Source organism: Drosophila simulans, chromosome 2R (genome assembly GCF_016746395.2).
Source record: "Drosophila simulans strain w501 chromosome 2R, Prin_Dsim_3.1, whole genome shotgun sequence".
Classification (NCBI taxonomy): Eukaryota; Metazoa; Arthropoda; class Insecta; order Diptera; family Drosophilidae; genus Drosophila; species Drosophila simulans.
In genome coordinates, this window is record NC_052521.2 from 19795228 (window position 1) to 19821241 (window position 26014).

The following is a 26014-nucleotide window of genomic DNA, read 5'->3' on the forward strand; positions in this document are numbered from 1 at the left end:
AAATTTTTGAAATCAAACTAAAAAGTATTTTTGGTCGTTAGTTTGCTTAATAAGGTGGACAAAACAGTATTTATCTTAGCATTGTGACTCGTTCAGCTCAACTTATGGAAAATGTCCTTGCGATAAGCTTGAGTTTTTGAAAAAAGCAAACTCTGATTTTAGTGGCTAAACATGTAATAAAATTGCAACAGTTAAGAAAATAAAAAAAATAGATAATTGTTAAAGAAGTGCACGGCTTATTTCTTTATGTGCATTTTCCAACTCTGGCAAAGAGTATGAGTATGATTTTTGAAAGAGCATAGAAAGAGCGTCGGCGGAATTGATTTACACTGTGTCTTTAATTGAGTTAGACGCGTAATAGAATTATAGAACAGATAAATATTTGGCATTAATTTCGATTTAATTGGTCCGCGGAATGGGCTACTTGGCCTTGCGCTGGATCCCCACTTTGCCGCCACACGAGCTGCAGTAAACGCCCTTGGTGGTCCACTCCCGATTGCATCCGCACCAGGTGCACACGCAGCAGATTCAGAAGAGCGGAAAGATGCTGGAAAATGTAACGGAATAGTTGGTGCAAGGATCGAGATCCTAGACAGTAGATGTCGCCTTACCAGGAAAGCAGGCTGAGGCAGAAACTGGCGTCCTTGCAGCTGGCTGCTCTCATCACAGCCGCCTGGCTCCTCTCGCGGCAGAGTGGACACAACAGCTTGTAGGTGGAGGGTCCAACAGAGTAGTATCGGATGGGTGGTTCCTGGTGGGCGGAGGAAAGTGGAGCAGCTGACTGCTGGGGGATCAGGGTCACCTTCTCCGCCGCGTGATCATCGATGAAGGGCACCAGACCATCCTCCAGGACCACATTGGCAATAATATTCCTGGCACGTTCCTCCGCCGTTCCGGCGGGCACCAATCTCACCCGTAACCTCTCCACCTGCTGCTCCATGGTAACTGACTATCTGATCTCCGCCAGAACAAGCGAATCTCAAGCGAGAGCCAATCAGCCAGTCTTAAGAGTATTTTAAAGAGAGATTCTAGAGAAGAATACGAACACGACCCTGGAGCTATGATGTCATCAGCAGCTATTCGGTGGATATTCATTCGGTGTGGCCACTCAACCAGAACCAGATCGACACAGCCAAGCATGCGTCGAATATTTGTTTACCCAATATATAGAGCAGTCGCACCCAAACCACATGGAAAACGTTTCAAAATTCTTTCAGGAATTTTTTTGTGAGGGATATTTTAAATGCATTTATTAATGGACATATTTTAATACTTTATGAGGAGGAACAAAAACCAATTTATATATAGCGTACCATTTAATGATTATTCTCAGTGTGCTACTATAGTAAATAAAAACACGTTTAACCGGCAAAAACAGCTGATAACTACGACTGTTTATGTTTTTCTATTTGTTTATGTTTTGTATACCTGTTAAATGTAGAAGAAAGCGTTTCCGACCATATTACGTATTTTCTTGATATATAATATTTATATTAAGTATATTATAATATTAAAAATGTTCTTAAGTAAGTATAATTTTGATAGAATGTTGGGACTAGGAGCACAATCACTATAGCACTGAAAAACTTGACAGCCTCAAACTTCATACGTTTGGCAGCTCCGGCACCATTTCAGTTCAGTGTTATTCAGAACGTTGTTCAGTCTACATCTATTTTAATTGTGATTTTTTCGGTAAAGTTCGTTGTGATAAAAATGGAAAACCCAAGCGAGTTTACTGAGAAACAGCCACCTACCCAGGAGCAACCTACCCACCTGCCGGGTGGGAACGAGGTGGCCCAAAAGTTTCTCGCCGATTTGGTCGAGAAACAGCCACCCAACCAAGACCAACCTACCCAGGAGCAACCTACCAAGGAGCACCCTACCAAGGAGCAACCTATCCACCTGCCGCGTGTGAACGAGGTGGCCCAAAAGTTTCTCGCCGATTTGGACGAGAAACAGTTACCCAACCAAGACCAACCTACCCATGAGGAACCTACCAAGGAGCAACCTACCAAGGAGCAACCTACCCACCTGCCGCGAGTGAACGAGGTGGCCCAAAACTTTCTCGCCGATTTGGACGAGAAACAGCCACCCAACCAAGACCAACCTACCCAGGAGCAACCTACCAAGGAGCAACCTACCCACCTGCCGCGTGTGAACGAGGTGGCCCAAAAGTTTCTCGCCGATTTGGACGAGAAACAGCCACCCAACCAAGACCAACCTACCCAGGAGCAACCTGCCAAGGAGCAACCTACCAAGGAGCAACCTATCAAGGAGCAACCTACCAAGGAGAACCCTACCCACCTGCCGCGTGTGAACGAGGTGGCCCAAAAGTTTCTCGCCGATTTGGACGAGAAACAGCCACCCAACCAAGACCAACCTACCCAGGAGCAACCTACCAAGAAGCAACCTACCAAGGAGCAACCTACCAAGGAGCAACCTACCCACCTGCCGCGTGTGAACGAGGTGGCCCAAAAGTTTCTCGCCGATTTGGACGAGAAACAGCCACCCAACCAAGACCAACCTACCCAGGAGCAACCTGCCAAGGAGCAACCTACCAAGGAGCAACCTATCAAGGAGCAACCTACCAAGGAGAAACCTACCCACCTGCCGCGTGTGAACGAGGTGGCCCAAAAGTTTCTCGCCGATTTGGACGAGAAACAGCCACCCAACCAAGACCAACCTACCCAGGAGCAACCTACCAAGAAGCAACCTACCAAGGAGCAACCTACCAAGGAGCAACCTACCCACCTGCCGCGTGTGAACGAGGTGGCCCAAAAGTTTCTCGCCGATTTGGACGAGAAACAGCCACCCAAGCAAGACCAACCTACCCAGGAGCAACCTACCAAGGAGCAACCTACCCACCTGCCGTGTGTGAACGAGGTGGCCCAAAAGTTTCTCGCCGATTTGGACGAGAAACAGCCACCCAACCAAGACCAACCTACCCAGGAGCAACCTACCAAGGAGCAACCTACCCACCTGCCGCGTGTGAACGAGGTGGCCCAAAAGTTTCTCGCCGATTTGGACGAGAAACAGTTACCCAACCAAGACCAACCTACCCATGAGGAACCTACCAAGGAGCAACCTACCAAGGAGCAACCTACCCACCTGCCGCGAGTGAACGAGGTGGCCCAAAACTTTCTCGCCGATTTGGACGAGAAACAGCCACCCAACCAAGACCAACCTACCCAGGAGCAACCTACCAAGGAGCAACCTACCCACCTGCCGCGTGTGAACGAGGTGGCCCAAAAGTTTCTCGCCGATTTGGACGAGAAACAGCCACCCAACCAAGACCAACCTACCCAGGAGCAACCTACCAAGAAGCAACCTACCAAGGAGCAACCTACCAAGGAGCAACCTACCCACCTGCGGCGTGTGATCGAGGTGGCCCAAAAGTTTCTCGCCGATTTGGACGAGAAACAGCCACCCAACCAAGACCAACCTACCCAGGAGCAACCTACCAAGAAGCAACCTACCCAGGAGCAACCTACCAAGGAGCAACCTACCCACCTGCCGCGTGTGATCGAGGTGGCCCAAAAGTTTCTCGCCGATTTGGACGAGAAACAGCCACCCAACCAAGACCAACCTACCCAGGAGCAACCTACCAAGGAGCATCCTACCCACCTGCCGCGTGTGAACGAGGTGGCCCAAATGTTTCTCGCCGATTTGGACGAGAAACAGCCACCCAACCAAGACCAACCTACCCAGGAGCAACCTGCCAAGGAGCAACCTACCAAGGAGCAACCTACCAAGGAGCAACCTACCAAGGAGCAGCCTACCAAGGAGCAACCTACCAAGGAGCAACCTACCCACCTGCCGCGTGTGAACGAGGTGGCCCAAATGTTTCTCGCCGATTTGGACGAGAAACAGCCACCCAACCAAGGCCAACCTACCCAGGAGCAACCTACCAAGGAGCAACCTACCCACCTGCCGCTTGTGAACGAGGTGGCCCAAAAGTTTCTCGCCGATTTGGACGAGAAACAGCCACCCAACCAAGACCAACTTACCCAGGAGCAACCTGACAAGGAGCAACCTACCAAGGAGCAGCCTACCAAGGAGCAACCTACCAAGGAGCAACCTACCAAGGAGCAACCTACCAAGGAGAAACCTACCAAGGAGCAACCTACCAAGGAGCAACCTACCCACCTGCCGCGTGTGAACGAGGTGGCCCAAAAGTTTCTCGCCGATTTGGACGAAGAGCGCAAGCGATTGTCCGCGGAGTTTCCACTTTGCGCACTGCTAATCGACGAGGGTAAAATCAATTGCGCCCTTTACAGGGTATTTTAATAGTACTAATCCCACATTGCAGCTGTGGACCGTGTCTACGGCACTGGTCATATTCCCGGCAAGGAGCGCTTCGCAGACGTGTACCAGCAGAAGCCGATGAAGATTACCCAAAAGGTCTTCGTGCCCGTTAATCAGTTTCCCAAGGTGGGTTTTATACAATTAGCTGTCCCCTCCGTCCGCAAAATAAATCCGTACCCTTGCGCAGTTCAACTTCGCTGGCAAGATCCTCGGGCCCAAGGGGAACTCACTGCGTCGCCTTCATGAGGAGAGCCAGTGCAAGATTGCCATTAAGGGTCGCAGTTCGATCCGCGATCGTAACAAAGAGGAGCAGCTGCGCAGCTCCGGCGACCGGAGATATGCCAATCTTGAGAAGAATCTCTTTCTGGAGGTCAGCACGGTGGCCCCTCCGGCGGAGTGCTATGGCCGCATAGCCTACGCCCTGGCCGAGATTCGTAAGTATCTTATTCCAGACAAGAACGACGAGGTTTCACACGAGCAGCTGCGTGAGCTGATGGAAATGGATCCCGAGTTGGCCAAAAACACTAAAGGACTCAATCTGCCGGCCTACAGGTAATGGGGATCTTATACTCTCTGCATACCGATGCAACTTGACAAGCAAGTAAAGCATGTGGTATACAGCAGATTGCCATTGGGCCAAGGGTAAAAATTTATAAATCTATTATTTTGCAGATCTGTCTTTGAAAAGACGATTGGAGGCAACAGAACTGGGTTTCCCAAGTACAACAACCTGATTAAGCGAGATAAAGGAAATCCGCCCGAGTAAGTTATCAATTTATGACCCCACCAGGAGTTCCCGCGTCCCAGTAGTTCCTTGAATCCTAGCCAACATGCGTTGAGCCAGCAACTAACATTTTGATCTTTATAGAATCGCCGATACGGAGGAGGTGGCCTATAAACATCGTATGCCCCCCAGTCGTCCGTCTATGCGCTATGAGAACAGAATACGTAAGTGTTTGGTAGTATCGGGGTCTATTACATAAGATAGTTTTATGAGATGCACCTTTGATTCACCTTTATTCAAAACGAATAACAGTGAATCAAACTATATAATACACTAAAATGATTAAAATATGCATCAATTTACTTCTTTGTTAATTAAAAACGCATAAATTAATACAAATAATTATCAATCAATTTTATAGCACGTCCATCAATAATAGCGACAAAGGCTGCGCCATTTAAACGTCTATATCCGTATCCGACTGACGTGAATCGTATGCGCGAACCGCCCATCAAGTCCTATAAACCCAATCCGCATACAATACTTAAAAAGCCTATAAATAATAGAGCTCCGGTTGATTTTGTCGCACACCGCTATACACGAAAACAAAGGACAATGCTTGCGTTATAAAATCCATGCTGGGAGCACATCGAAAATACTTTAGTCAAGAAGAAAGCAGCATTCAAAATGATGCTATCAATGAATAAACATTATAAAACGCAACGCAAGTTTTTTGAACGATGTCCCACGCCCACTCTATTGCCAACAATTTAATTATTTTCTTTTCAATTTCTACCGACATTCCAAAAAATATTGCAATTTCATGTTCTCGCTTTGTTTGTTGTTTCTTTCGAATTCAGATGTTGAATAAAACCCATGCCAGATATTTTTGATTTAATTTCTCTTGGTCATGCGCAGCTTCAACGGTTCCTTGGTCACTAAAACAGGGGCGGCATCGAAACGGAACTCCACCTCCTTGCGTGGAGATTGAATCAGATCGAAATTGGCCAAAATCTTAGCCACCGCCACCTTGGAGTTGACTTTTCCCATGCGAAGAGCTAAGGGAAGGGAATTGGGAGAACAGGATTAAGAGGAACAGGACCACTGGTACAAATCCTTACCTATGCAGTGCCTAGGACCCTCTCCAAAGGGCATATAAGCTGCCTGATCGTAGTTCATGGTATCTGAATCGAAGCGATGGGGATCGTAGCCATTGGGATTGGGAAAATAGACGGGATCACGCTGGATGCCAAGGAGGGAGATCAGAATGGGTGTTCCCTTGGCTATGATGTGATTAGTTCCAGGTACTGGATAATCTTCGGTGCACTCTCGATTGAGAAATGGTAGCCCGGGGTATTTGCGTATGGTTTCTGCGAACATACATTTAAGTAAAGATCGTAGAAACGTAATGCTATGAAACCCACCCATGATGCAGGTGTCCAGAAACTTCAGGTCCTGCACCGCCTCGTAGGTGAACCTATCCTTGGGCTTCAGATTGTGCTTCATCAGCACTGCATCCACTTCTTCTCGCGCCTCCTTCAGCAGTTCCGGGTACATGGACAGCTCGTAGAGAGTGAAGGCAGACGCCGCAGCTGTGGATTCCGAGCCCGCCACGTAGAACAGGAACGCCTGGGCGGCAATCTTCTCGATCGACATCGACTTCAGCTGCTTCTGTGCAGTTTCCATGTCCCACACCTGGTCGTCGTCCTCGCCAATCTTGCCCGTATTTCGGAGTCGGATCAGCAGCTGCAGCATGTCCTTTCGTACCACGTTGTGCTCCTCCCGGAACTCGATTGTGCGCTTCATCATGTCTCGCAGGGATGTCAGGATACGGCTCTCATAGCACAAGCGGTTCATCAGCTTAGCAATCCTGTGAAGAAGGATAAAGGTCTTACATAAATTGAAAAATCTTGCTATAAATATATAAATAAAGATTCCCGAATGTAAACTCTGATAATTTTTGAACTCACGGTGGGCAAATGAACATGGACATATTGTGAATCTTCAGCAGCAGAGATTCATCCGTGGACGTAGAGCTGCTGATCTCGCGGAACTCGTTTTTTGGATTACTGAAGCTGTCTATCTCCAAACCAAAAATGACCGACCCAATGATGTCCACCGCATAGGTGGTCATCACATCCTTGATCTCCACTTCGTCGCTTTCGTCAAGGGCCCCCTGCAAATGCTGCACCAACTTATCGCCCACATCGTCGATGGTGCCGAACATGCCCTTAATTTTGCCGGAGGAGAACGAAGGAGTAAGTTTCTGGCGTAGATTTCGCCATGAAGCACCTCTTAGGTTAAAAAGGTTGGCCGACAACGGATCCTTATCCTCGTCCACGTACACCCCGCGATCGTGGAAACTGGCGAAATCGCTGGTCATGATTTGGCGAGCCAATTGGGCATCTCGGATCAGGATACTTCGCTTGTTCATCATGTATATTCCAACGATTTTGCCCTCGTGCCGGGCGTATATATCACCCAGGGCCATGCCCAAACTTCGTTCCTGCTTCATTACAGTATCCATTACGCCAAAGGGAATCTTAGCCGGCTCCTCATCGACTCCCAATCGCTGCCAGTGAGTGTAGTGCCGCCTCACATATCTGTACAGCAGACCCACGGATAGGATCGTCAGGAGAATGGCCCACATGTTGAGAATAACTTTTGGTATTGCAAATCTACAATTTCTAAAAGTGGTGAAATATTGGCGAACTACTCGATGCACACCTCCCAAACTGTACAATTCGACTGCATGAGCGTCGGTCTTATATAGACGTAGAACCTGCGATAAGCGCTACAAACACCCGGGTCTTTTTCTCTGGAATCTGCTGCTCTTCCAGCAAATCAAGAAGTGAGTTCTCAGCTGGAAAAAGCTTTCGACTCTTCAGGGAGCAGGGCGGCAAAAAGCAAAGAGACTACCTGTTGAGCCAATAACAGAAATGCACAACTAATTTCAAAGGTATATGATATCAACAGCATATCATTATGCTTTCAAAATGTTGACCCCAAATAGAATGTGGTTCTTGGGACTGGAGCGTAATGTTGCTTAAATTTATTTAATAATTCTCATTGGAACGCTTCGATTCGATGGCCTTGCGCTGTCTGCCCAGTTTTTTCTCATCCAGCTGCTCCTTCTCCACCGTGCGGAATCTCTGCCAGCGTCCGTTGTCCTCCACCTCGCCTCGTTGCAGCCGGAAGAGGGTCCTCTTGTACCAACTCAGAGTGATGTCGCGTCCAATGAAGCAGCCACAGGAGCTGCAGTAGTGATTGACATCATGACGGCCCTTCCAGCGAATGGGGTTACTAGAGGATAAGGGACAGATTATGTTTTTGGGCTCGGATCAAACTGTCAGAACCATGAAGGCTTCTTCATTCATGTTATTTCACCAGCAGAGAAGCACATTCAGCGAGCAGGCAATCTTCTGCAGAACGGTCACTGCCTCCGACTTCACGTGGGTAGTCTGCAACTGCTCGCAGGCTGGACACTCCAACTCCTGGGGCTCAGTGGTCAGGTGGCCCACCTGCGGAATGGACGAGATGTCCCCCTCGAAGGCACTGCCATCCAGACTCTCGGTGCTGGCCATTTCGAAGCGACAGAGCAACTGAGCGAAGAGCCAAGAACGTTCGCATAATGTATCTGTATCTGCATTCGAGCCCACATCGCAATCAAAATATCTAAGAGCGTGCCAGAGAGTGGGAGAGATGAATACATACATTTTGGAGGCACCGCCTGAGTGATGATCGAATAAATTCAAGTAACTTATTAAAAAATTTGACAACAGCTGCCGGTTTATTTATAGATCATTTGCGTGGATTTCAGAGAGCCATCTAAGTGGCAAGCGCACTAAGTGGGACGCCAGTGGAAGCCCAGGTGACCACCGCATCGGCTGCAGAACACACGCTTCGATTTCAGGCGACTCTGCAGACAGGAGTAGACGAACGTCAAAGCAAAGATGGGAAAGCAACTGGAAGGAGATTTAAACGAAAGTTAACCCATCCTTTCCAAATTCCCGAGTTTCCTACCAGGACAAAGTGGACAAGAGGCAGCTGAGCTGGCCCAGTGCTCCTGTCATCTCCACGGTTTCCGTTTTCGAATTCTGCTGGCACAATGGACACCGCACCTGGTAGCTGCTGGGTCCGATACTGAAGAATCGCACCTGGGGGTTGCCAGGGCGCTCCTCCAGCGTGACAGTGGTGGCCGCCGACTGGCTATCCCTGTCCCCCTCCTGGAGATCCACCTCCAGATCCGCATCCAAGTCGTTCCCCCGAGACATTGCGACTGGCCGGCGTCAAATGCTAAACATTTGGCGAATCCCGAGGCAGTGAAAATCGAAAAAGAGATCTACCTGACCAAAGAGATCTAATTGAAGAGAAACCACTGAGAGAATCATGCAGAAATCAACAATTTTTTGGCACTTGGCTCTTCAGTCTCAGCGCTCATCACTCGCCGCAAGGTCAACAAAAAGTGCTTAAAAACTAAACAAAACAAACAATTATAAGCGGAGCACCCTCTCCGCTTGCCCCAACCCACGCCCCCATTCCCACCGCTTCACTGTCTTTTCCATGCCCCCAAGAGGTATCCACACTTGCCGCAGATGACCTTGCAATCGTTGGTGGAGCGCCTCGGGCAGCAGGGATAGATTGGCAGCAGAGCAAAGCAGCTGGAAATGGATAAGGAAACAATCTACATTAAAAATATAAATACTTCCAATCGTTATTATTATCCTAATAGCCCTATATTACGGATTCGTCCCGAAAACAATATGACTTTAATAATTATATAAATATCCTAAGGATTTACATTATAGAAATGTCCTGGCCTTGCACTCACCACATGGTAAGGAGTCGCTCCAGACGCACTCCCTGCTCGTGCAATCGCTCGTGGCACTCCGGACAGTACATCTGGCGGAGGCAACTGATGTTGGTGGCCGCGGGTGGCGGAGGCGATACCTTCTCGGCCAGCTGGCCCGTGGAGTTGCTCTTCCGGCAGAAGTAGGTCTCCGGCTCGGAGTCCTCGGCATAGCCGTAGGGATAGCCTCTGTGTGGGGGCGTGGCCAGGAGCAGCTGGTCCAGGGCCTGAGCCGACTTCTGCTTGACCTGGCCGCAGTTGGGGTTCAGGTTAATCTCCACCAGATCCGCTGGGAACTCCTCGTCGTTGGGAGCTTGCAGGTGGAACTTCAGCTGACGGCTCATGTTGTTGAACTGACTCGACTCGGGTTTTCTATTTGCCTATAAATTGGGTTATTTTACAATTGAAACATAAGAAACATAAGTCAAACAGTAAACGCTTGCCCAGTTGGGGTGGCAAGGGGGATTTATTATTTTATTTTTGGGGCTGAGGGGGGCGTTAGACAAACCAGTTGTTCATCTGTTTGTCAAGCCCCCGTATTTGCCTAACACTATTTTCATGGCTGCGATGTTAACGGCTGCACTTGAACGTAGATCCCATGAGGAAAGCTTCCATAAAGCTCCCGGCGAGTGGGTCGTAAATCGAGCTTTTTCTATATTTATTTATTTATTTATTATGATAGATAGAATAGTTTACAAAACTAGACTAACCTAGATAGTATAGCATTAGCTACGGGGCTTACAGCTATATTTATTTACAATGTTATTATATCTTAATTTAGTTAATATCTAATTTGGTAACTAATTGCTGGCTTGTTATGTACAAATGCCTGTTTTGTTTTTAGATTTTGTGGTATAATTTAGTTTTTTTGAGGAAAAGTATGAGTTTTTGTATGTTATCTGGATTGGGTTTGCTAAGAAGGTCTAGAGGGTTGGTGTTGTTAAATATATCTTGCTTGGTTTGTAGGAGGGATGGGCATGAGTTTAATATGTGGTTTAAAGAAATATCACCTTGGCAAAACGGGCAAGTTGGTATTGAATTGGGATTTAGGTAGTGTTGGTGGGTTATGTTTGTGTGTCCTAGTCGAAGTCGTATTATTTTTATTTGGTCGAGTCTGGTCCAATTTGGGTGGGATTGTTTAAGGTAATCGCATGGGTGTGAGGTGTTCGTGTTAATAGATTGGTACCATGGACTGCAGTTTATTATGTGTTCTTTCTGTTTTGTCGCAAGGTCGGCTTTAAGGTGTTTTTTTATATCTGTGGTATTTATGTTTGGGGTGAGGATAAGTGGCATACTGCTTGCTGATTTTGCAGCTTGATCGGCTAATTCATTTCCTTTTATTCCTGAATGGCCAGGAATCCACATTATTTTAATTTTAGGTGCGTGTTGCGTTATTAGCGATCGTATTCTGCTTGGGTAAAAGCTGTTATTATTAGTGTTTTGAATTGAATCTACTGCTGATAGGGAGTCGGAACAGATAATAAATTTGCCTCTTTGGTTTTTAGTAAGTTCTATTGCTTCTAGGATGGCGATTGTTTCGGAGGTGAGGACGGATGAATATGGGGGCAGTATGCCGTATTTCAAGACGTCTGTCTCCGTTGTAATGGCGAATGATATTGTGTAATTAATTTTTGAACCGTCAGTGAATATGAAATTGTGTGTTTTGAGGTTATTCTTTGTGTGTTCGTATAATTTTCTGTATTGGTCTGGAGATGTTTGTTCTTTCTTATGGATTCTAAGTGACGTATCTATTAGATTGGGGAGGGTCCATGGTGGTCTGTTTTTATGGAGTTTTATTGGTTTGTAGGGTAGATTAAGTTCTAGGCTAAGTTTGATTGTTCGGTCTATTGTTGATGTTTTTTTCTTATTAGCTTTTTTAGGCTTTAAGAACTTATGTATTGGTGTGTTTTTGGAGAGGATTAGGTTTTGGGATAGTTTGGCTATTTGAAGGTCTCGTTTCATTTCTAAGGGGGGAGTATTCGATTCGTAAAGTAAGTTATTTATTGGGGTAGAGCGATAGGCGCCGAGAGCTAGACGGATAGCGGAGTTAAACGGTGTTTTTATTTTGTTTAAAATGCTTTTGGGAGCATGGCCGTACAGAAACAAACCATACTCCAGTTTGGCTATAATTGTTGCTTTTGCGACATTAAGTAGTGTATGCGTGTTGCAATTAAATTTAAGACTAGATAGGCATTTTATTATATTTAGCTTGTTGTGTAGTTTGGGTAGAAGTAGGTTTATGTGTGTGTTCCATTTGTATTTGTTGTTTAAGGTTATTCCTAGAATTTTTAAGGACGTAACGCTAGGAATTTGGAAGTTGTTGCAGCTTATCTTGCATGTGCAGTGACGTTTTCTGCATATGTGGAGGTGTTGACATTTGGATAGGGAAAGCGATGCCCCTGAGTAGGAGCACCAATTTTCTATATCGTCGAATAGATTGTCTAAGTTGAAATTTGTATTTGTGTTTTTGTTGAAATTTATTATAAGGAAGAAGTCGTCGGCATATGCGTTGAATTTAATTTCTTTATGTAGGGATATGATGTTGGATAATTTGTTGAATGCTATGAGGAAAAGTATTACGGATATGGGTGAACCTTGGGGGATTCCGTTGAATAGGGGTAACGGGCTTGATGTATGCGGACCGACGCGGACAGTTATTTTTCTGTTGCTCATGAAGTTTTTAATGTATTTTATTATTTTGGGGCCCGTTTTCCATTCCTGCAATTGCTGGATTATGGAGTGCACACCTACTCGATCGAAGGCTCTTGAAAAATCAAGAGTGACGAGGGAGGTGTGCATTTTTGACTTCGTTATGAGATAGTCTACATAGAGTAGACAGTCCGAAGTCGATTTGCCTTTTTTGAATCCGAATTGTTTGTCGTTAATTAGGTTGTTATATGTCACTAGCCACCAGAGTCTTTTCGCAATTATTTTATCAAGTATCTTTGCTATACAGCAGTTGAGGGAGATGGGTCGGTATGAGGAAGTTTTCGTTTTGTCGGTGTTTGGCTTAAGGATTGGGATGATTAGGCTTGTTTTGTAGGCTTGAGGTATGTGGCTATTGAATATTTCATTAAATAGTTTCGTTATTCGGTTTTTTGTTGTGTGGGAGCTATTTTTGATCATTTGATACGAGATTCTATTTAGTCCTGGAGCACATCCTTTTAATGTTTGTAGTGCAGAGCTAAGTTCTAGATACGTTATGTTCTCTTCTATGGTTTGGGCTATTGGAGAGGGGGTGTAGAGATGTAGGTTATTTCTATATTTATTGTTCCGGAACTCCTCTGAAAAGTTCCAGTCGCCGGAGAGGTCAGAGAAATGTTGTGCGAATATGTTAGCAATTTCGTTGCTAGCCAATGTAGTCTCATTATTTACTGGGTTTGTGATGGCATGAATTTGTTTTGCTGGGTTAAGTCCGCAGAAGCGTCTTATATTGGCCCATATTTTGGATGAGGGAGTAGTGGGATGGATGGTTGAGGTGAAAGAGCTGGAAGCTTCTTTTTTCCTCTTTTTTAGTTCGTATCTAAATATTGCGTTTTTGCGTCTATAGTCTAGAATGTTGTCAACAGTAATTGTGCGGTTTAATTTTTTCCAGGCAAGTTGTTTTTCTTTACGTAATTGGTCGAGGTGTTTATTCCACCATGGAACCCTGTATGGATGTGTGTTAGGTGAGGTTTGTGGGATGGAGAGGTTTGCGCTATAAAGGATGATTCTATTGATTAGAGCGGCTTCTTTGTTTACGTTGTGGGAGGTGGGGTATTTCTTGTTGGTTTGGTGGGTAAGAGCGTTGAACTGTTCCCAGTTGGCTTCTTTGAGTTTAAAAAAGGGTCTGTAGAATTTTTGTGGATTGGTTGTTGGGAATAGTGTTGTGATAATAGGGAAATGGTCGCTACCGTGAAGATCGTTTAGTATTTTCCACTTGGCGTGGGGGGCTAGGATTGGAGAGCAGAGTGTGAGGTCTATGTGTGTGTAAGTATTGTGTGTTGAAAAGTGTGTGGGAGATTTGTCGTTTAACAGGATAAGGTGCATGTTGTCAATGAATCTATGAGTTATTTTTCCTCGTTTATTTGTTGTTGGGGAGCCCCAGGATGGGTGCCATCCATTAAAATCTCCCGTAATTAGAGAGGGTGTTTGTTGTATGTTAAATGTGTTATGGAGTGTCTGGTTAGTTATGTTTTTGGTCGGAGAAATGTATGTGGAAAATATGTTTAATTTAAGTTTAGATTCTATATTTATGGCTATTGCTTCTATATCGATTGTTATGTTGAGGACAGTGTGTTGTATTGACTTATGCACTAGTAGTGCTACGCCCCCAAATCTGTTGGTGGCAATATTTGTTAATAGTTTGTAGTTTATTGGGGTTGGAATGTTATTAGTGTATTGTATATGGGTTTCTTGGAGGGAAATTATGTGGGGGGAGTATTTTTTGATTAGAATAAGGAGATGGCTGTAGTTGTTTAGATATCCTTTTAGATTCCATTGGATTATAGTTAGTGACATTTGTGAGAAAATTAAAGCTTATAACTTACTTAAAGGTAGTGTTAACGGTTAGGGTTTTGTGTAGAGTTTAAGGTTCTATATGGATTCGCTGTCGCTGTTGTTAGTGTGCTTGTTTTTGTGGGCTTTGGCCTTTAGTTTTGATGCTTTAAGGTTTATGGATAGGTTATTGGACTTATCTTTAGGGAAGATTTTTATTTTTAGGTCTTCTGTGAGTTGTGATGAGTATGCCGTAGATGGTTTTCTGGTAGGTGTGTAGTCGGTATCCATGTCTTCTAGTTTGTCGTAGCTGTGGTGGTGGTGGTGTTGGTGTGGTTGGTTGGATAGTAAGGTTGTTTTGGCTGGTTCAGTTGTTGGTGTCTTAGCTGAAGTGTTTTGTGCTGCTGATTTGGGTGTGTGGTGCGGATTTTGTTGTTGTGATTGGGTTGTGTTTGTGTGAATATTAGGTGATGGAGTGTTTGTTGTCCTCTGGGTTGTGCCGTTTGTAAGTGTTTTGGCGTAGGTGTTTTTCGTTTGGAAGCCGTGACGTTCGAAATATATGTGTTGGGCCGTTTTATGGTCAACTTTTTGTGTGGTTTTAATTGCTGTTAATTCCTGGTTTTTTATGAACGTAGGGCATTTGCGGTCAATTGGGCTGTGTTGATGGTCAAGTTCTGGGTTATTTCGGCAATTTAAGCAGTTTTTTTCGTTTGTGCATTTTTCTCCGTCGTTTGTGTGTTTTGTTTCAGAGCAATTGATGCAAGTTTCTACACTTTTGCATATGGGTGTTGGATGACCGAAGCGGAGGCATTTTTTGCATCGAAGTGGGAGTGGGATATAGTCTCGTACTCGGACTGTTTCGTACCCGATTCGTACTATTTCGGGGAGCTTATGCGATTCAAAGGTTATAATTATGAGTCCAGTTTCAACTAATGTGATGTTGTTGGTGTCGGAGTTAGAGTTGGGGTTTTGCCGTTTCATTATTTTTTTAACTTCAGATACTTTTTGTGGTTTTAGTTCTTGTAGAATTGTGTCTTCGTCGATGTGTCTAAGGTCGTTACAGTAAATAACTCCCTTAGAGAAGTTTAATGTTTTATGTTCACTTGCTGTTACATCCACATCTGCAATTTTTGTTAGTTTTAGGAGTTTTCTGGCTTGTAATTCATTTTTGGTTTTTATTAGCAGGTTGCCGTCTCTTGTACGTTTGCATCCCTCAACTTCTCCTCCACAGGCAAAGTCCACCGATTTTTTTATGATGAATGGTGAAGTTCTTTCGAAAGAGTTGTTGTCATTTCTTTTAATAATTATAAATTTAGGTTCGCCTAATTGGGATTGGTATGTTTTTGAAGTGATTTTGTAAATGTTCGGTGGGTCTGTCATGATTGTTGGTTAAGGGCTTGAGCCCGGATTAGCGGTATTGTTGTTTTTGTTGTTAAGTTTTTTATTTTCTCTTTGTGGTTGATATTTGTTTATCAAGATTTTGCTGATAAGAGTTTTGGGCTTACGCGAAGCGAGGCTTTAGACTGAGTGGCACGACTTATCTCTTCGGAGGTTGAAGTGGTACTGATTTTTCTATATAAAATATACACAGTTACATTAACCCATTGATGATCGAAGTCTGTTATTAATTTGACTTGAATAATCAAGCCATTTAATAAGATTTTTCAGGATATAGTATCGAACATCCTCTATGAGGCGGAACATATAGATTTATTTTTAAGCACAAATTAAGAAAATTACAAATTAATATTAAATTTCCAAAATAATTAAAAAAATATTGGCTTCTCAAATGGAATGATGATGCTATAACTGGTAAAGAATCGTATAAACATTTATATAAACCGGTCACGCATTTGCTAAATTACAAAAATGTATTATGGCGAGAGCACTCGAGTCGACAACCTGTGTTTGTTTATACTCTCTCCTCGCAAAATACACGTACTAAATGTTACATATGTATATTTTGGCCTTATTCATTGCCTTTATGTGCAATAAAGGTGTTATCAAACAAGTGACTCATCTGTCGCCTATTTGGAGGAGAAGCATCGCTGTAGCTCACTAAATCAAGTGCACAATAAAAGAGGTATCCGATTATTAGTTCGACAGAAACCCCCATTTGTATGGAAGCTATCACTCTGGGCGATAAGATAGTAGCCAATCGTTGAGGTATTGCCGGAGCTACAGTTTAAGTTAGTTCCTCAGTGCAACGCCAGCCAGCAAAGCGATCGGTTCAGTTCGGTCGGAAATCCAGAGTCTGCATTAAGAAGAAAAATAATCCGTAACTATGGACAGCAAGCAGCCTCCACCGTACAGTGAACAGTCCGGATACACTCCCGCACAAACCTATCAGCCCGGTGGCCCCACCCAGCCACCTCTGTACCCACCGATGCCGCAGCCACCGCAGTCCTCAACGGTGATCATCCAGACCACCACAACCTCCAACCTGGTGCCCATCGGCAGTGGACCCACCCGGATCCGCTGCCCCTCCTGTCACGCCGAAGTACTGACCACCGTGAAGGCCACTCCCTCCGGCAGGACGCACTGCTGGGCCCTCATCCTGTGCCTGTTCATGTGAGTTTCACAGCCCAAAGAAGGTATCTTAGGGGGAACTTAGTGCTTCATTAATCCAGTCAAATGACTTATACCTTTTTATAAAATTGCGTAAAATGAAGTAGACAATTTTTAAAAACAATACAAATCGGCTATGTTGCCCATTCAATTTAGTAATATAACTGAAACAGAAATAATCATATAGATCGTATAGAAAATAATCTAGATATGTTTTCGTATCGCCCAAGCAAAAATATTTTATAACCTTTTTATTGCCAACTCGTTGCAATAGCTCGGTTAACTGTTAAAAAGCTACGCCCATGAACCACTTGCGGCCCCTTATCGCCTGGAAAAAACAATAGGTTTCTACAGGTATTGCGACTGTGTAGTGGTAATATGTGAAAACATTGTTATCTCAACTGGAACTGGAGTTGAGTCAGATAACGAATCCGACTGGAAAGGGGGTGAAAGCAAGCAAACTGACTGATATCGGGCTGTAGACGTCGTAAAGGCCAATTCGGAATTAGTGCTCTGACTAATAGTTTAATTCCCCGAACATATCTAATCGACTTGTTTTCCACTCTATCCACAGCTGCTGGCCGTGCGTGTGTCTTCCGTACTGCATGGACTCCTGCCAGAATGCCAACCACTACTGCCCCAACTGCAGCGCCTACATCGGCACCTACGAGAACTAACTATCTAACGCCTATTTATGCATATATACCTATAGAGAACCCTAAGCACTAGCGTCATAACCCAGAGAAATTGAACTGTAAATACACATGTACGGACGTCACACATTAAACTCATAAGACTCACACAGGAAACGGAAATGCGACAAGATATCTTGGGACAAGGAACTCTTTCCGCTGACTGGATTATAAAGTAATTTCATATTTTCAGAAATGTCCATGATAATGTTGCCATTACTTAATATTTTGTACTACATTTTGTACGAGTACTAACATGTTCGATCGATCATTTCGAGAAACCAACGCCAACAGTTTAATGACCATTTTAGAACAATCTTTTTACTATCGCTTAAAAACCGTAATCAGTAAAATGGATCATAAATAGCTATTAGCTAAGACTGTATCAAAAACAATGTACAATTGTTGTCTTGGAAACAGAAACCCTTCTGGCACCTATTCAAGCCAACAACTGGAAATTCCAAAATGGCACAGAGTTACTGGAACCGAATGTCTATCGATTAGGTACTGCACTTGCCGACTCCTCTTGTACCCCTCCATATCGTCATAGTCATAGTAGGTTTCACCTAAAAAGTACTTGTCGATTAGTCAGAAAAGATAACGATTGCGATAGAGCAGTGTTGTCATTAAATGGCGGGCTATTTCAGTGCATGCCCCGCCGCAAACATGAGCAGCACATGGGTGGGCAGAGCTCCAGAACCGGCCGACATGGAAATGGTGACCGTAACCACGCAGCCAGACTATGGGGTGGTGGTGACCCAGATACCCGTCTACACCCTAAACGGAGTGGGGGCGGGCGCACTTCCGCTGGCTGTGGGCTCCAAGCCGATGAGGGTGAGGTGTCCGTCCTGCAGGGGCGAGGTCACCACCAGTCTGGTCACGTCCCCCACCCGCAAGACCCACCTGTGCGCTCTGACCTTGTATATCTGCTGGTGAGTGGGGCGTCAGGATACCACCGGGAATACTAACTTTGCTAACCTGATTCTCCAGCTGCTGGCCCTTCATCTGCCTTCCCTACTTCATCAACTACTGCAAGAGTGTCCAGCACTACTGTCCCAACTGTGGATGCCACATTGGGAGCTATAGCATTTGATCAAGTGCTGTGTCTCTGCCCTGCCAAAAATCGTTTCCATGTCAAGACTTATATATAGATGCAATAAATAATAATGTTTTAAAGTTTAGTTCTTTTTGTTAATGATGGATGGTTTCTAGTAGTCTCACTGCACATTGACCACAATATCTACGCCCAACACATATGAAGTAATCTTTTCTGTGTGCCTGTAGATAGATTTTATATTGGTTATACTAAATACCCAGAATATGGGGAAAGCGATAATCTCAATCACGAATCTATTAAAGGCAGCTTTGAGTGTTATGGAACTATCATTGATATATGTATGTACATAGCAAATTCCTTTATCGACAATCGATAACACCAGCTCCTCTGGTTGTCCCGCTCCGGCGCACTGCGTAAAGTTTACAGCTGAACCGAAGCGGAGCAAATGCATTTCGGGAGCTTTCAGTGTTGTATCAGAAGTGCTCGTTCGCAGAGGTAAACAGCTGGCTGATCTTTCCAGTATGCATGATTACAAGCGCGTGGACTCCCCGCCGCCCTACTCGGATGACTTCGCCACCGCTCCCCCTGCGGAGGCCGACATGCAGCAGAACCTGGCGTCGCCCGCACATCCCTATCCGCCGATACCCGTGATGACCCAAACCATGCCGGTGTTGCAGCCCGTAAGCGTGGTGCAAAACCAGACGACAGTGCTGGTGGACACACCCGGCCAGGGAATGATCTGTCCCCACTGCAACGCCCGGGTTCGCCTTCGCGTGGAGCACCATCCCACCGGATCAACTTACTGCATGGCGGCGTTGCTCTGCCTATTCTTGTAAGTAGATGGAGCCATCGCATTTATGGTCACAATTATAGCAACTAAGGTATATATGTATATAAAATTATGTACATACATAGATATGTAAGCACCAAGTGAACGAATAAAAAAATGTTTTTACTAGTCTGCTATATTTGTGGCCGCAATTGTTTTGCTTCTTCCTGGAGAAGCTATGAGTAATTGCTGATCGTGCCTTGCAAGCTAAGCTATATACTCTATTTTCCCTCTCTATCCACCAGCTGCTGGCCCTGCGTCTGCGCCCCTTGCTGCTGCAACTGTTTCTACAAGACCTCCCAGTACTGCCCCAACTGCAAAGCCTGCTTGGGTTCGTTTTGAAGACGCAGCCGAAAACACTCACCGATTTCATATCCACACACATTTTATATGTACATAACCAACTATATATGTATCATATAAAGACGGCGTCAAAATGGTGTCTTTAACATTAAACATACATACAAATATGTATATATACATAAATACATTCCTCAATGGACTCTGCTTAGTAAGCAGTGCTTAGCTGACAGCGAAAAAATAAACAAATAGATTTTGAGTCGAATGGAATTGTCTTTAATTTCTGCTTTTGCGTATCTGGCTAAATTGTTGCCAGATGTGAAACTTAATTGTACATACGTTTTTGTTTTGTTGTTTTGTAATTTTTGGCGGTCTTTTCCCGAAACTTTTTCGTAGCAAAACTCTTTTGTTTCCGGCAATAAATGTTGATATGAAACATTTTTGAACCGGTCAATGTTGCTGGGACGAACCGGCGTGTTGACACGGTTTAAGTTGATGCTGTCAAATGAAATCACTGAAGTACTTTGCATTATAACTGAATATTTATTGAAATATTTGAATTTGTGCTAAATGTTTAAAATGATAAAGCATTTTAATTTAACTTAGCCTTGGGATACGCTCTAATTAATTTTAAGGATGTATATAAATATCACTTCCCGGTTAAGCAACATAATGTTGCTAACGGAAATACTTTTGGAAGTGTAGTCTCCCGCTTCGCGCCCTAAACTTCTGACCGCACAACACTTCGACAGCTCAAACAGTGCGCATTAACTTTTTGCCTTTCTGTGAAATCGGAATTCCCCTTTATTTATTTTGACAACGTACCCCTACAGATTGTAAGTATGCCAGGAGAGATATATTATGAAGGCCTGGGATTGGTTCAAACATGAGCAACATGAGCAATCATTAAAATATCTGGTTAAATTATACATATGTATGTTTGGCTGGGTAGAGAGGACAACGCCTTCAACAAGATTACCGCTGCTTTGCCGCTCCCCAAAATATTTACTTTTGCTCGGGGAGAACTCAACGAAGACACGCAGGACAACAGGAGGATACCGGGGGTACAAGTTAATCACTGGCGCCAGACACACCCGCTGATTAGTAAGGATACTTTGCTAGGTGGTTCGCGCTAGTGAGAACATACCAAAATAGATTGTGTTGATTTTGGACAGGGCCAGACCGCGCAAGCAAGTTGAAGTTAGTTGAGCACTTGCACCAACCGACGAGCAGAGATGATGGATGTAATGGGGGTTGAGCGGGGCTCGGACACACGCGGTTGTGCGATGACGGCATCGGCACGAAGCTTGCCACATGACACATGAGATTCCGTGGCCCACGGGGATGACCTCACGGCGCCAGGGGGGATTGCGCAGCCCCGTGGTGCCATCGACGGGAGATAAGGCTGATCACAGCTTGTTTTGCATGGCGGGTGTGCAATTAAAATCGCCATTAACCAGCCAACTTAATGCTCATGCACCAGCGGCACGCGACGCTTTCAAGTTTTCAAGGTCTGCGCTGCAATCAATATGAGAGTTATTAGAGCTTCCTGTGCTTTCTTTCTGCAGCTCCGCCAGCGAAATGTCCACTTCCGTCGGCCCAGAACCGTGCAACGTGGTCTGCCCCAGTTGTCGTCAACAGGTTACCACTCGTGTGGAGCCGAAAGCCACCACCAAGACTCACCTGATAGCACTGATTATGTGCCTTACCTTGTAAGCCATGTTCGATACTGATTTCCTAACATACTGGGTACATTCTCATTGAGTGATCTTTCATGCAGCCTTTGGCCCTGTGCTTGCTGCCTGTACTGCACCGAATGCGCCCGGAACTCCGACCACCACTGTCCATCTTGCAACGCCTACATTGGCACCTACGAGCGCTGAGCAACTTCCGCCGGAAGTTGTCGTTTTTCCGTGGACTGCAGCCAGCAGCCGTGCCGAAATGCAGCCCATTACATAACTCACTTGATCTATTGTTAACTCTCCCACATTTATTACTACGCAATATTTTGATAACACGCAAAACATTGTAGTGCCGGCTTTTGACTCTGTATCCTCAGCACACCAATAAAAGGGTTCAAGGAAGACACGAGTGTATTTTACCTGGGGGTTGATTTGATTTGGAGACAACGCAATTCTTGAGCAGAGTTGAGCATTTCTAATGTCTTCAATAAATATGCAAATTCATTTTATATACGTGCAAGCCTAAAAGCTACTTGTTTGTTTATCTGAAAGTGGAATACCCTACTAAGTGCCAACATTTCTGTTTTATTGGTAGTTTTTGATATTAATTTTGATATTAATGGCTGAGCAATTTGTTACTAAAGCTGCTCCTGAAAAAAAGAACACATAGTCGTATAAAAGCCACTTTTCTGATAGCCACAAAATATTTAACGGAAATCGCTTAGCAAGCCATCCGATATAGTAGGACTATATAGAATTCGCACCGCCCCCGCATCCGGAAAGTTCGCCCAGCAAAGGGCATGACTGAGTTGGAGGAGCTCGCTTCAGTTTCAGTTGCTGTTTGGAATTCAAGCGCGTAGCACACATCGGTCGGACTAATTAGAATGGAGAAGAACTTCCAATACGAGAATATGCAGTCTCAGGCTCCGGGTTTCCAGGCACCGCCCAGTTATGATAACGCCCCGCCGCAGGCTTATCCTCAGCTGCATCAGGGACAGGGAGTGATAATGCAGGGTGAATACAGAGAACTATGAATCAATCGCAAATAATGGCCAATTTCTTAGAGCCACGCGATCCTCTGTGCAATGCAAACAAAAATCTGTCGGGAGTCACATATTATACAAAAACGAATCGTGCCTCTTTCAGCTTCTCCCAATGTCCTGGGCCAATGTCCATCCATGGCCACTTGTCCGAGCTGCGGCGTCCGCAGGGAGACGAAGGTGGAGTTCGAGCCCAACACCAAGACCCACCTGATGGCCCTCCTCATCTGCATGCTGGGGTAAGTGCAGCCCGTTTGCTCCTCCTGCCCGCAGGACTAATGGCCACTTTCAGGGGCATTTGCTGCTGCTGCATTCCGTACTGCACCGACTCCTGCCAGTCGGCCAAACACACCTGCAGCAGCTGCGGAGCCTTCGTGGGCACCTACAAGAACTAGGAGTGCGGTCTCAACGCCAAATATTACAGGAATGGACAGATCCCACTTTGTATTTCTTATTGATGGTATCAGATTTGGCACGAATATTTACAAAATACAACTTAATTGAATATCCTTTTCGCATTGGTTTACTCTTTAAAATAAATGTATAATCACACAAATTGTTGGTGCTATATGAATGTTGGAATCGGAAGGCACATTTGAAGTCTCTCTAGCCATTTCAAAAAAAAATAAATATAAACCTTAATCTCTTAAGTGCAAATTCAAGGCTAACGTCGACACTTTCGTATATAACAATAATATTTCCCGGAAGTTTCTGAGGGGGAGACCCTGTTTTTATCGCATATGTATGTTATTATCCATATTGCGCTTTTTATTTGCATCGAAACGAACTTATCGCTGCCGCTTCTTGAGACTGGAAATGGGGAAATTAAACAACTTATATTGTAATTCAATATCTAGATTTTATATTTCCTCTCTTTTAACAGTAAGCCACTAAACAAAGGAATAGGGAAAATGCCGCCTAAACAAGGTAATTTTATAGCTTATCCGTTATTTTAATTATTAGTGTGATAGTACAATAATACCAATAAAAAAGTTGGTTAACAATATTTAGTTTATTTCATGAACTTTGGAAAGTGTTGTTTACTAGAATCCTAGGCTCATAATTCAGATTATCGATGTGCAATATTATTGACATGCTTATATAAGTAAGTTCTTATTCAAGCAATATTGCATATTTGCCAAGATTTAAATGGTCCTCGCTACTGATTCGTTACAGTCTTTCATCATATTTCATCAGCTTCGCTGACTCAGCAGTCAGTATTATCATTGCAGTTCAGGGAATTTGAAATTGAAAGCGAGTTCAGTTAAGAGACGATTGAGCTGCGCTCTAGACGTCAGCTTAAAATGGAAAACCCAGCGGAAAGTGACTATCAGGGTAGAAACCACAGAATTCCAACTCCTCCTCCTATTCCACAAACATCGCAGATAGCTCAGCCTTCCATCCAACGACAGTTTGTGAGTCGTGCAAATTGCCACAAGTGTCGGAAGAAAGACGCCCAGCGTTCTATGAGTTATGAAGACTACCAGAGATGGAGTGCCCATAGAGGATGTGTCGTAAGATACTGGTAAATAATGCTGCTCACAATGTACGATAGTAACTAACTAATATCGCAATTATATTCCAGCGAAGAATGTTCGCTCAAAATTCGCTGCAAAGTCGGAACAACGAAGCAAAAAACATAAAAACTGATATTTGAAATGTACGCAGTTATCAAATTATTAAATTCATTCGAATGCAAACTGTGTTGCAGTTTAAAACTGATAAAGGAGTGACGTCATTCGCGCCATTCATATGTACAAGCGTATATATGTAGTAATTTTGAATTGCTCTGATTATGTGTATGTTGCGTTGACTTCAAGAGAATTCCATGAGTCACCCAATTGCAACATGCAACCGGCAGTCGAACCGAATTGCACCGCGAATAGATAGTAGAAGCTTGGAGCTCCCAGTGAAATGTCCACAGATTCTAGCTGTCCCAACTGCGATTCGCATTCCATGAGGCGGAGAAATCGCCTGGCTATCTCGCGATTAAAGAAGATTAAGATGGATATTTGGTACTTTAGTGCACATGGGAAGATATTACTTCAACTTCAACTGAAATGTTTCTATTTGCTAGTGCCCTGTGCTGCGGTCGCCGATATTGTGGAGTCGGCATTTACGAATCCTACTACAAATGCAGTTCCTGTGGCTGGAAAGGCGATCCTAACCGATCCCACTAAGATGGCATAGGAATCTCATTCAGAAATAAAAAGTAAATCGATTTCAATGAATTTTATAGTCAGCTGTTGCATTTCTGTTTACCACAGAGTGAAGATGGAATATATACAAAAGCTTTCGAGCTTTTGAAATGCACTTTACAAAATTCCAAAGCAGTGGAATAAGTTCTAAAAAATAAAATACGTATTTATTTTCCCAGATGTCTGGAGGATTTCTTATAAAAACCGATAATTATTTCGCTTCCTAAAGTCTTGTATCCATATCAAAGTTCACGTTTTAATGATTTACAAATAATTATAAATTACAATAACAATCATAATTTACACCCAAAATACTTAATGGAGGCCGCCTAATTGCAAATCCAAAAACGAATGAGCTCGGTTTATAATAATAATTTAAGATAAAAATAATGCTTAAGTGATTTCATTGTCGTCATCTTGGATTATACGATGTACGAGAAATACACTTGGGAATAGCTTGTTGATAACAGTGGGGCCTTATCAGTTCAGCTTGGACTCGTTCCTAGAATTCGGGAGTACAGTTTTGAGGCTCAATTAATAGCCGATTGGTTGAGCTTAGTTCTGAAAAGATGTTGCCCAAGAGCACACCAGCATTCAAAGGACGGTCCTCGGAGGTTTACAGAAGTTTATCCGAACCAAAGGATACCAGTCCGAGTGCTGGAGCGAAAGATACGTCCCAAGTATGTCTACATTCCGAGGACTTCAAGCTGTCTTGGAGCCAAAGATTTTGGTTAAATATGCGGTTTGGATCTGGAGCTAAGATTGCCTTTATGCAGTTGAAATACAGTTTCAAGATTGTCTTATTTTAGGTCCTTTTGTTGCTGCGGACAACCGATAAATAAAAATGTTGGTGATAATTTGGACGAGTAATGCAAATTCTAAAGACTGCTGATCTATTAAATTGATTAAATGTAATGTATGTAGAACATTATTAATAAAATGATTAAATAAAGTGCGGTACTGCTCTCAGCTAATCATTCTTATCTGTATTGACATTAATGCACAGCACACGACAAAATTGTCAATTGTATATTTATTTAGGAATGCAATCTAATTATATTAGCCCATCTAGTTTTAACCTGGATTTTCATTAATTAATTATAATAAAAGCTCGGGGGATTGAATGAAACATGATTTAAAGGTCCAGCACTTAATACTGAGTTTTCCTCGTTCCTTGAACAATTGATAACTGAATTTACGCTCGCTGCTTTCAACAAATTAAGTTGCTTGACTTCGTTTGCGCTCAAACGCAATGCAAACAAGATACAAAGCTACTTCAAAGAGCTTTTGCCAG

The 26014-nt window shown here is 44.0% G+C and overlaps 12 protein-coding genes across 16 annotated transcripts; 7 read left to right on the forward strand and 5 right to left on the reverse strand.

The window, feature by feature from the left end:
- Positions 1-319: 319 nt before the first annotated feature.
- LOC6735732 lies at positions 320-1261 on the reverse strand. The gene is given in 2 exon segments (XM_016181360.3): positions 320-547; positions 612-1261. Coding segments are annotated over 2 exon segments (456 nt in total). The 5' UTR covers positions 941-1261; the 3' UTR covers positions 320-420.
- A 361-nt stretch (positions 1262-1622) lies between these two features.
- On the forward strand, positions 1623-5915 carry LOC6735733 (fibrous sheath CABYR-binding protein). 4 transcript variants are annotated; one of them, XM_044922698.1, is made up of 7 exons: positions 1623-3609; positions 3724-4252; positions 4310-4431; positions 4493-4857; positions 4978-5067; positions 5174-5253; positions 5451-5915. In XM_044922698.1, the coding sequence occupies exons 1-7, from the start codon at positions 1714-1716 to the stop codon at positions 5657-5659; spliced, it is 3291 nt and encodes a 1096-aa protein (XP_044778633.1). In that variant the 5' UTR covers positions 1623-1713; the 3' UTR covers positions 5660-5915. The 4 variants fall into 4 exon arrangements, with proteins under 4 accessions (XP_044778633.1, XP_039148388.1, XP_039148387.1 ...); XM_039292454.2 differs by having other exon boundaries at positions 1623-3036; positions 3166-4252; XM_039292453.2 differs by having other exon boundaries at positions 1623-1959; positions 2089-4252.
- On the reverse strand, positions 5856-7788 carry LOC6735734 (probable cytochrome P450 6d2). Its single transcript, XM_016181359.3, has 4 exons — positions 7000-7788; positions 6454-6899; positions 6151-6399; positions 5856-6087 (listed from the first exon to the last, which is right to left on the reverse strand). Exons 1-4 carry the CDS (start codon positions 7677-7679, stop codon positions 5924-5926), a joined length of 1539 nt encoding a protein of 512 aa, XP_016029105.1. The 5' UTR covers positions 7680-7788; the 3' UTR covers positions 5856-5923.
- Positions 7789-8049: 261 nt separating this feature from the next.
- Positions 8050-8669, reverse strand: LOC6735735. The gene is made up of 2 exons (XM_002082612.4): positions 8417-8669; positions 8050-8332 (listed from the first exon to the last, which is right to left on the reverse strand). Exons 1-2 carry the CDS (start codon positions 8611-8613, stop codon positions 8086-8088), a joined length of 444 nt encoding a protein of 147 aa, XP_002082648.3. The 5' UTR covers positions 8614-8669; the 3' UTR covers positions 8050-8085.
- A 120-nt stretch (positions 8670-8789) lies between these two features.
- Positions 8790-9464, reverse strand: LOC6735736. Its single transcript, XM_016181357.3, has 2 exons — positions 9053-9464; positions 8790-8994 (listed from the first exon to the last, which is right to left on the reverse strand). The coding sequence occupies exons 1-2, from the start codon at positions 9301-9303 to the stop codon at positions 8874-8876; spliced, it is 372 nt and encodes a 123-aa protein (XP_016029107.1). The 5' UTR covers positions 9304-9464; the 3' UTR covers positions 8790-8873.
- On the reverse strand, positions 9449-10414 carry LOC27209252. Its single transcript, XM_016184709.3, has 2 exons — positions 9861-10414; positions 9449-9690 (listed from the first exon to the last, which is right to left on the reverse strand). The coding sequence occupies exons 1-2, from the start codon at positions 10220-10222 to the stop codon at positions 9579-9581; spliced, it is 474 nt and encodes a 157-aa protein (XP_016029108.1). The 5' UTR covers positions 10223-10414; the 3' UTR covers positions 9449-9578.
- Positions 10415-16518: 6104 nt separating this feature from the next.
- LOC6735737 (lipopolysaccharide-induced tumor necrosis factor-alpha factor homolog) lies at positions 16519-17731 on the forward strand. Its single transcript, XM_002082614.4, has 2 exons — positions 16519-16925; positions 17497-17731. The coding sequence occupies exons 1-2, from the start codon at positions 16639-16641 to the stop codon at positions 17597-17599; spliced, it is 390 nt and encodes a 129-aa protein (XP_002082650.1). The 5' UTR covers positions 16519-16638; the 3' UTR covers positions 17600-17731.
- A 228-nt stretch (positions 17732-17959) lies between these two features.
- LOC6735738 (lipopolysaccharide-induced tumor necrosis factor-alpha factor homolog) lies at positions 17960-18795 on the forward strand. Its single transcript, XM_002082615.4, has 2 exons — positions 17960-18546; positions 18605-18795. The coding sequence occupies exons 1-2, from the start codon at positions 18245-18247 to the stop codon at positions 18705-18707; spliced, it is 405 nt and encodes a 134-aa protein (XP_002082651.2). The 5' UTR covers positions 17960-18244; the 3' UTR covers positions 18708-18795.
- Positions 18796-19107: 312 nt separating this feature from the next.
- On the forward strand, positions 19108-20065 carry LOC6735739 (lipopolysaccharide-induced tumor necrosis factor-alpha factor homolog). Its single transcript, XM_002082616.4, has 2 exons — positions 19108-19503; positions 19746-20065. Exons 1-2 carry the CDS (start codon positions 19193-19195, stop codon positions 19840-19842), a joined length of 408 nt encoding a protein of 135 aa, XP_002082652.1. The 5' UTR covers positions 19108-19192; the 3' UTR covers positions 19843-20065.
- A 449-nt stretch (positions 20066-20514) lies between these two features.
- On the forward strand, positions 20515-21886 carry LOC6735740 (lipopolysaccharide-induced tumor necrosis factor-alpha factor homolog). Its single transcript, XM_016168748.3, has 3 exons — positions 20515-20636; positions 21369-21512; positions 21581-21886. The coding sequence occupies exons 2-3, from the start codon at positions 21382-21384 to the stop codon at positions 21681-21683; spliced, it is 234 nt and encodes a 77-aa protein (XP_016029110.1). The 5' UTR covers positions 20515-20636; positions 21369-21381; the 3' UTR covers positions 21684-21886.
- A 420-nt stretch (positions 21887-22306) lies between these two features.
- LOC6735741 (lipopolysaccharide-induced tumor necrosis factor-alpha factor homolog) lies at positions 22307-23078 on the forward strand. Its single transcript, XM_002082618.4, has 3 exons — positions 22307-22496; positions 22629-22761; positions 22815-23078. The coding sequence occupies exons 1-3, from the start codon at positions 22367-22369 to the stop codon at positions 22915-22917; spliced, it is 366 nt and encodes a 121-aa protein (XP_002082654.1). The 5' UTR covers positions 22307-22366; the 3' UTR covers positions 22918-23078.
- A 655-nt stretch (positions 23079-23733) lies between these two features.
- Positions 23734-25697, forward strand: LOC27208019. 2 transcript variants are annotated; one of them, XM_044922766.1, is made up of 5 exons: positions 23734-24047; positions 24108-24537; positions 24600-24734; positions 24900-25462; positions 25530-25697. In XM_044922766.1, the coding sequence occupies exons 2-3, from the start codon at positions 24437-24439 to the stop codon at positions 24700-24702; spliced, it is 204 nt and encodes a 67-aa protein (XP_044778701.1). In that variant the 5' UTR covers positions 23734-24047; positions 24108-24436; the 3' UTR covers positions 24703-24734; positions 24900-25462; positions 25530-25697. The 2 variants fall into 2 exon arrangements, with proteins under 2 accessions (XP_044778701.1, XP_016029111.1); XM_016183646.3 differs by having other exon boundaries at positions 23735-24047; positions 24600-25462.
- Positions 25698-26014: the final 317 nt, after the last annotated feature.

Coding starts and splice junctions, on each gene's coding strand:
- LOC27208019 (XM_044922766.1), top strand. CDS start 24,437: ATGTCCACAGATTCTAGCTGTCCCAACTGCGATTCGCATTCCATGAGG. Junction 24,538..24,599: donor AAGATTAAGATGGATATTTG/GTACTTTAGTGC, acceptor TCTATTTGCTAG/TGCCCTGTGCTGCGGTCGCC.
- LOC27209252 (XM_016184709.3), bottom strand. CDS start 10,222: ATGAGCCGTCAGCTGAAGTTCCACCTGCAAGCTCCCAACGACGAGGAG. Junction 9,691..9,860: donor GAGCGACTCCTTACCATGTG/GTGAGTGCAAGG, acceptor ATCCATTTCCAG/CTGCTTTGCTCTGCTGCCAA.
- LOC6735741 (XM_002082618.4), top strand. CDS start 22,367: ATGGAGAAGAACTTCCAATACGAGAATATGCAGTCTCAGGCTCCGGGT. Junction 22,497..22,628: donor ACAGGGAGTGATAATGCAGG/GTGAATACAGAG, acceptor TGCCTCTTTCAG/CTTCTCCCAATGTCCTGGGC. Junction 22,762..22,814: donor CTCCTCATCTGCATGCTGGG/GTAAGTGCAGCC, acceptor GGCCACTTTCAG/GGGCATTTGCTGCTGCTGCA.
- LOC6735740 (XM_016168748.3), top strand. CDS start 21,382: ATGTCCACTTCCGTCGGCCCAGAACCGTGCAACGTGGTCTGCCCCAGT. Junction 21,513..21,580: donor CTGATTATGTGCCTTACCTT/GTAAGCCATGTT, acceptor TCTTTCATGCAG/CCTTTGGCCCTGTGCTTGCT.
- LOC6735734 (XM_016181359.3), bottom strand. CDS start 7,679: ATGTGGGCCATTCTCCTGACGATCCTATCCGTGGGTCTGCTGTACAGA. Junction 6,900..6,999: donor TCCATGTTCATTTGCCCACC/GTGAGTTCAAAA, acceptor CCTTCTTCACAG/GATTGCTAAGCTGATGAACC. Junction 6,400..6,453: donor TCTGGACACCTGCATCATGG/GTGGGTTTCATA, acceptor GTATGTTCGCAG/AAACCATACGCAAATACCCC.
- LOC6735739 (XM_002082616.4), top strand. CDS start 19,193: ATGCATGATTACAAGCGCGTGGACTCCCCGCCGCCCTACTCGGATGAC. Junction 19,504..19,745: donor GCGTTGCTCTGCCTATTCTT/GTAAGTAGATGG, acceptor TCTATCCACCAG/CTGCTGGCCCTGCGTCTGCG.
- LOC6735736 (XM_016181357.3), bottom strand. CDS start 9,303: ATGTCTCGGGGGAACGACTTGGATGCGGATCTGGAGGTGGATCTCCAG. Junction 8,995..9,052: donor CTCTTGTCCACTTTGTCCTG/GTAGGAAACTCG, acceptor ATCTCCTTCCAG/TTGCTTTCCCATCTTTGCTT.
- LOC6735735 (XM_002082612.4), bottom strand. CDS start 8,613: ATGGCCAGCACCGAGAGTCTGGATGGCAGTGCCTTCGAGGGGGACATC. Junction 8,333..8,416: donor CTGAATGTGCTTCTCTGCTG/GTGAAATAACAT, acceptor CTTATCCTCTAG/TAACCCCATTCGCTGGAAGG.
- LOC6735733 (XM_039292452.2), top strand. CDS start 1,714: ATGGAAAACCCAAGCGAGTTTACTGAGAAACAGCCACCTACCCAGGAG. Junction 4,432..4,492: donor CCGTTAATCAGTTTCCCAAG/GTGGGTTTTATA, acceptor ACCCTTGCGCAG/TTCAACTTCGCTGGCAAGAT. Junction 5,254..5,450: donor GCGCTATGAGAACAGAATAC/GTAAGTGTTTGG, acceptor TCAATTTTATAG/CACGTCCATCAATAATAGCG.
- LOC6735737 (XM_002082614.4), top strand. CDS start 16,639: ATGGACAGCAAGCAGCCTCCACCGTACAGTGAACAGTCCGGATACACT. Junction 16,926..17,496: donor CTCATCCTGTGCCTGTTCAT/GTGAGTTTCACA, acceptor CTCTATCCACAG/CTGCTGGCCGTGCGTGTGTC.
- LOC6735738 (XM_002082615.4), top strand. CDS start 18,245: ATGGCGGGCTATTTCAGTGCATGCCCCGCCGCAAACATGAGCAGCACA. Junction 18,547..18,604: donor CTGACCTTGTATATCTGCTG/GTGAGTGGGGCG, acceptor CTGATTCTCCAG/CTGCTGGCCCTTCATCTGCC.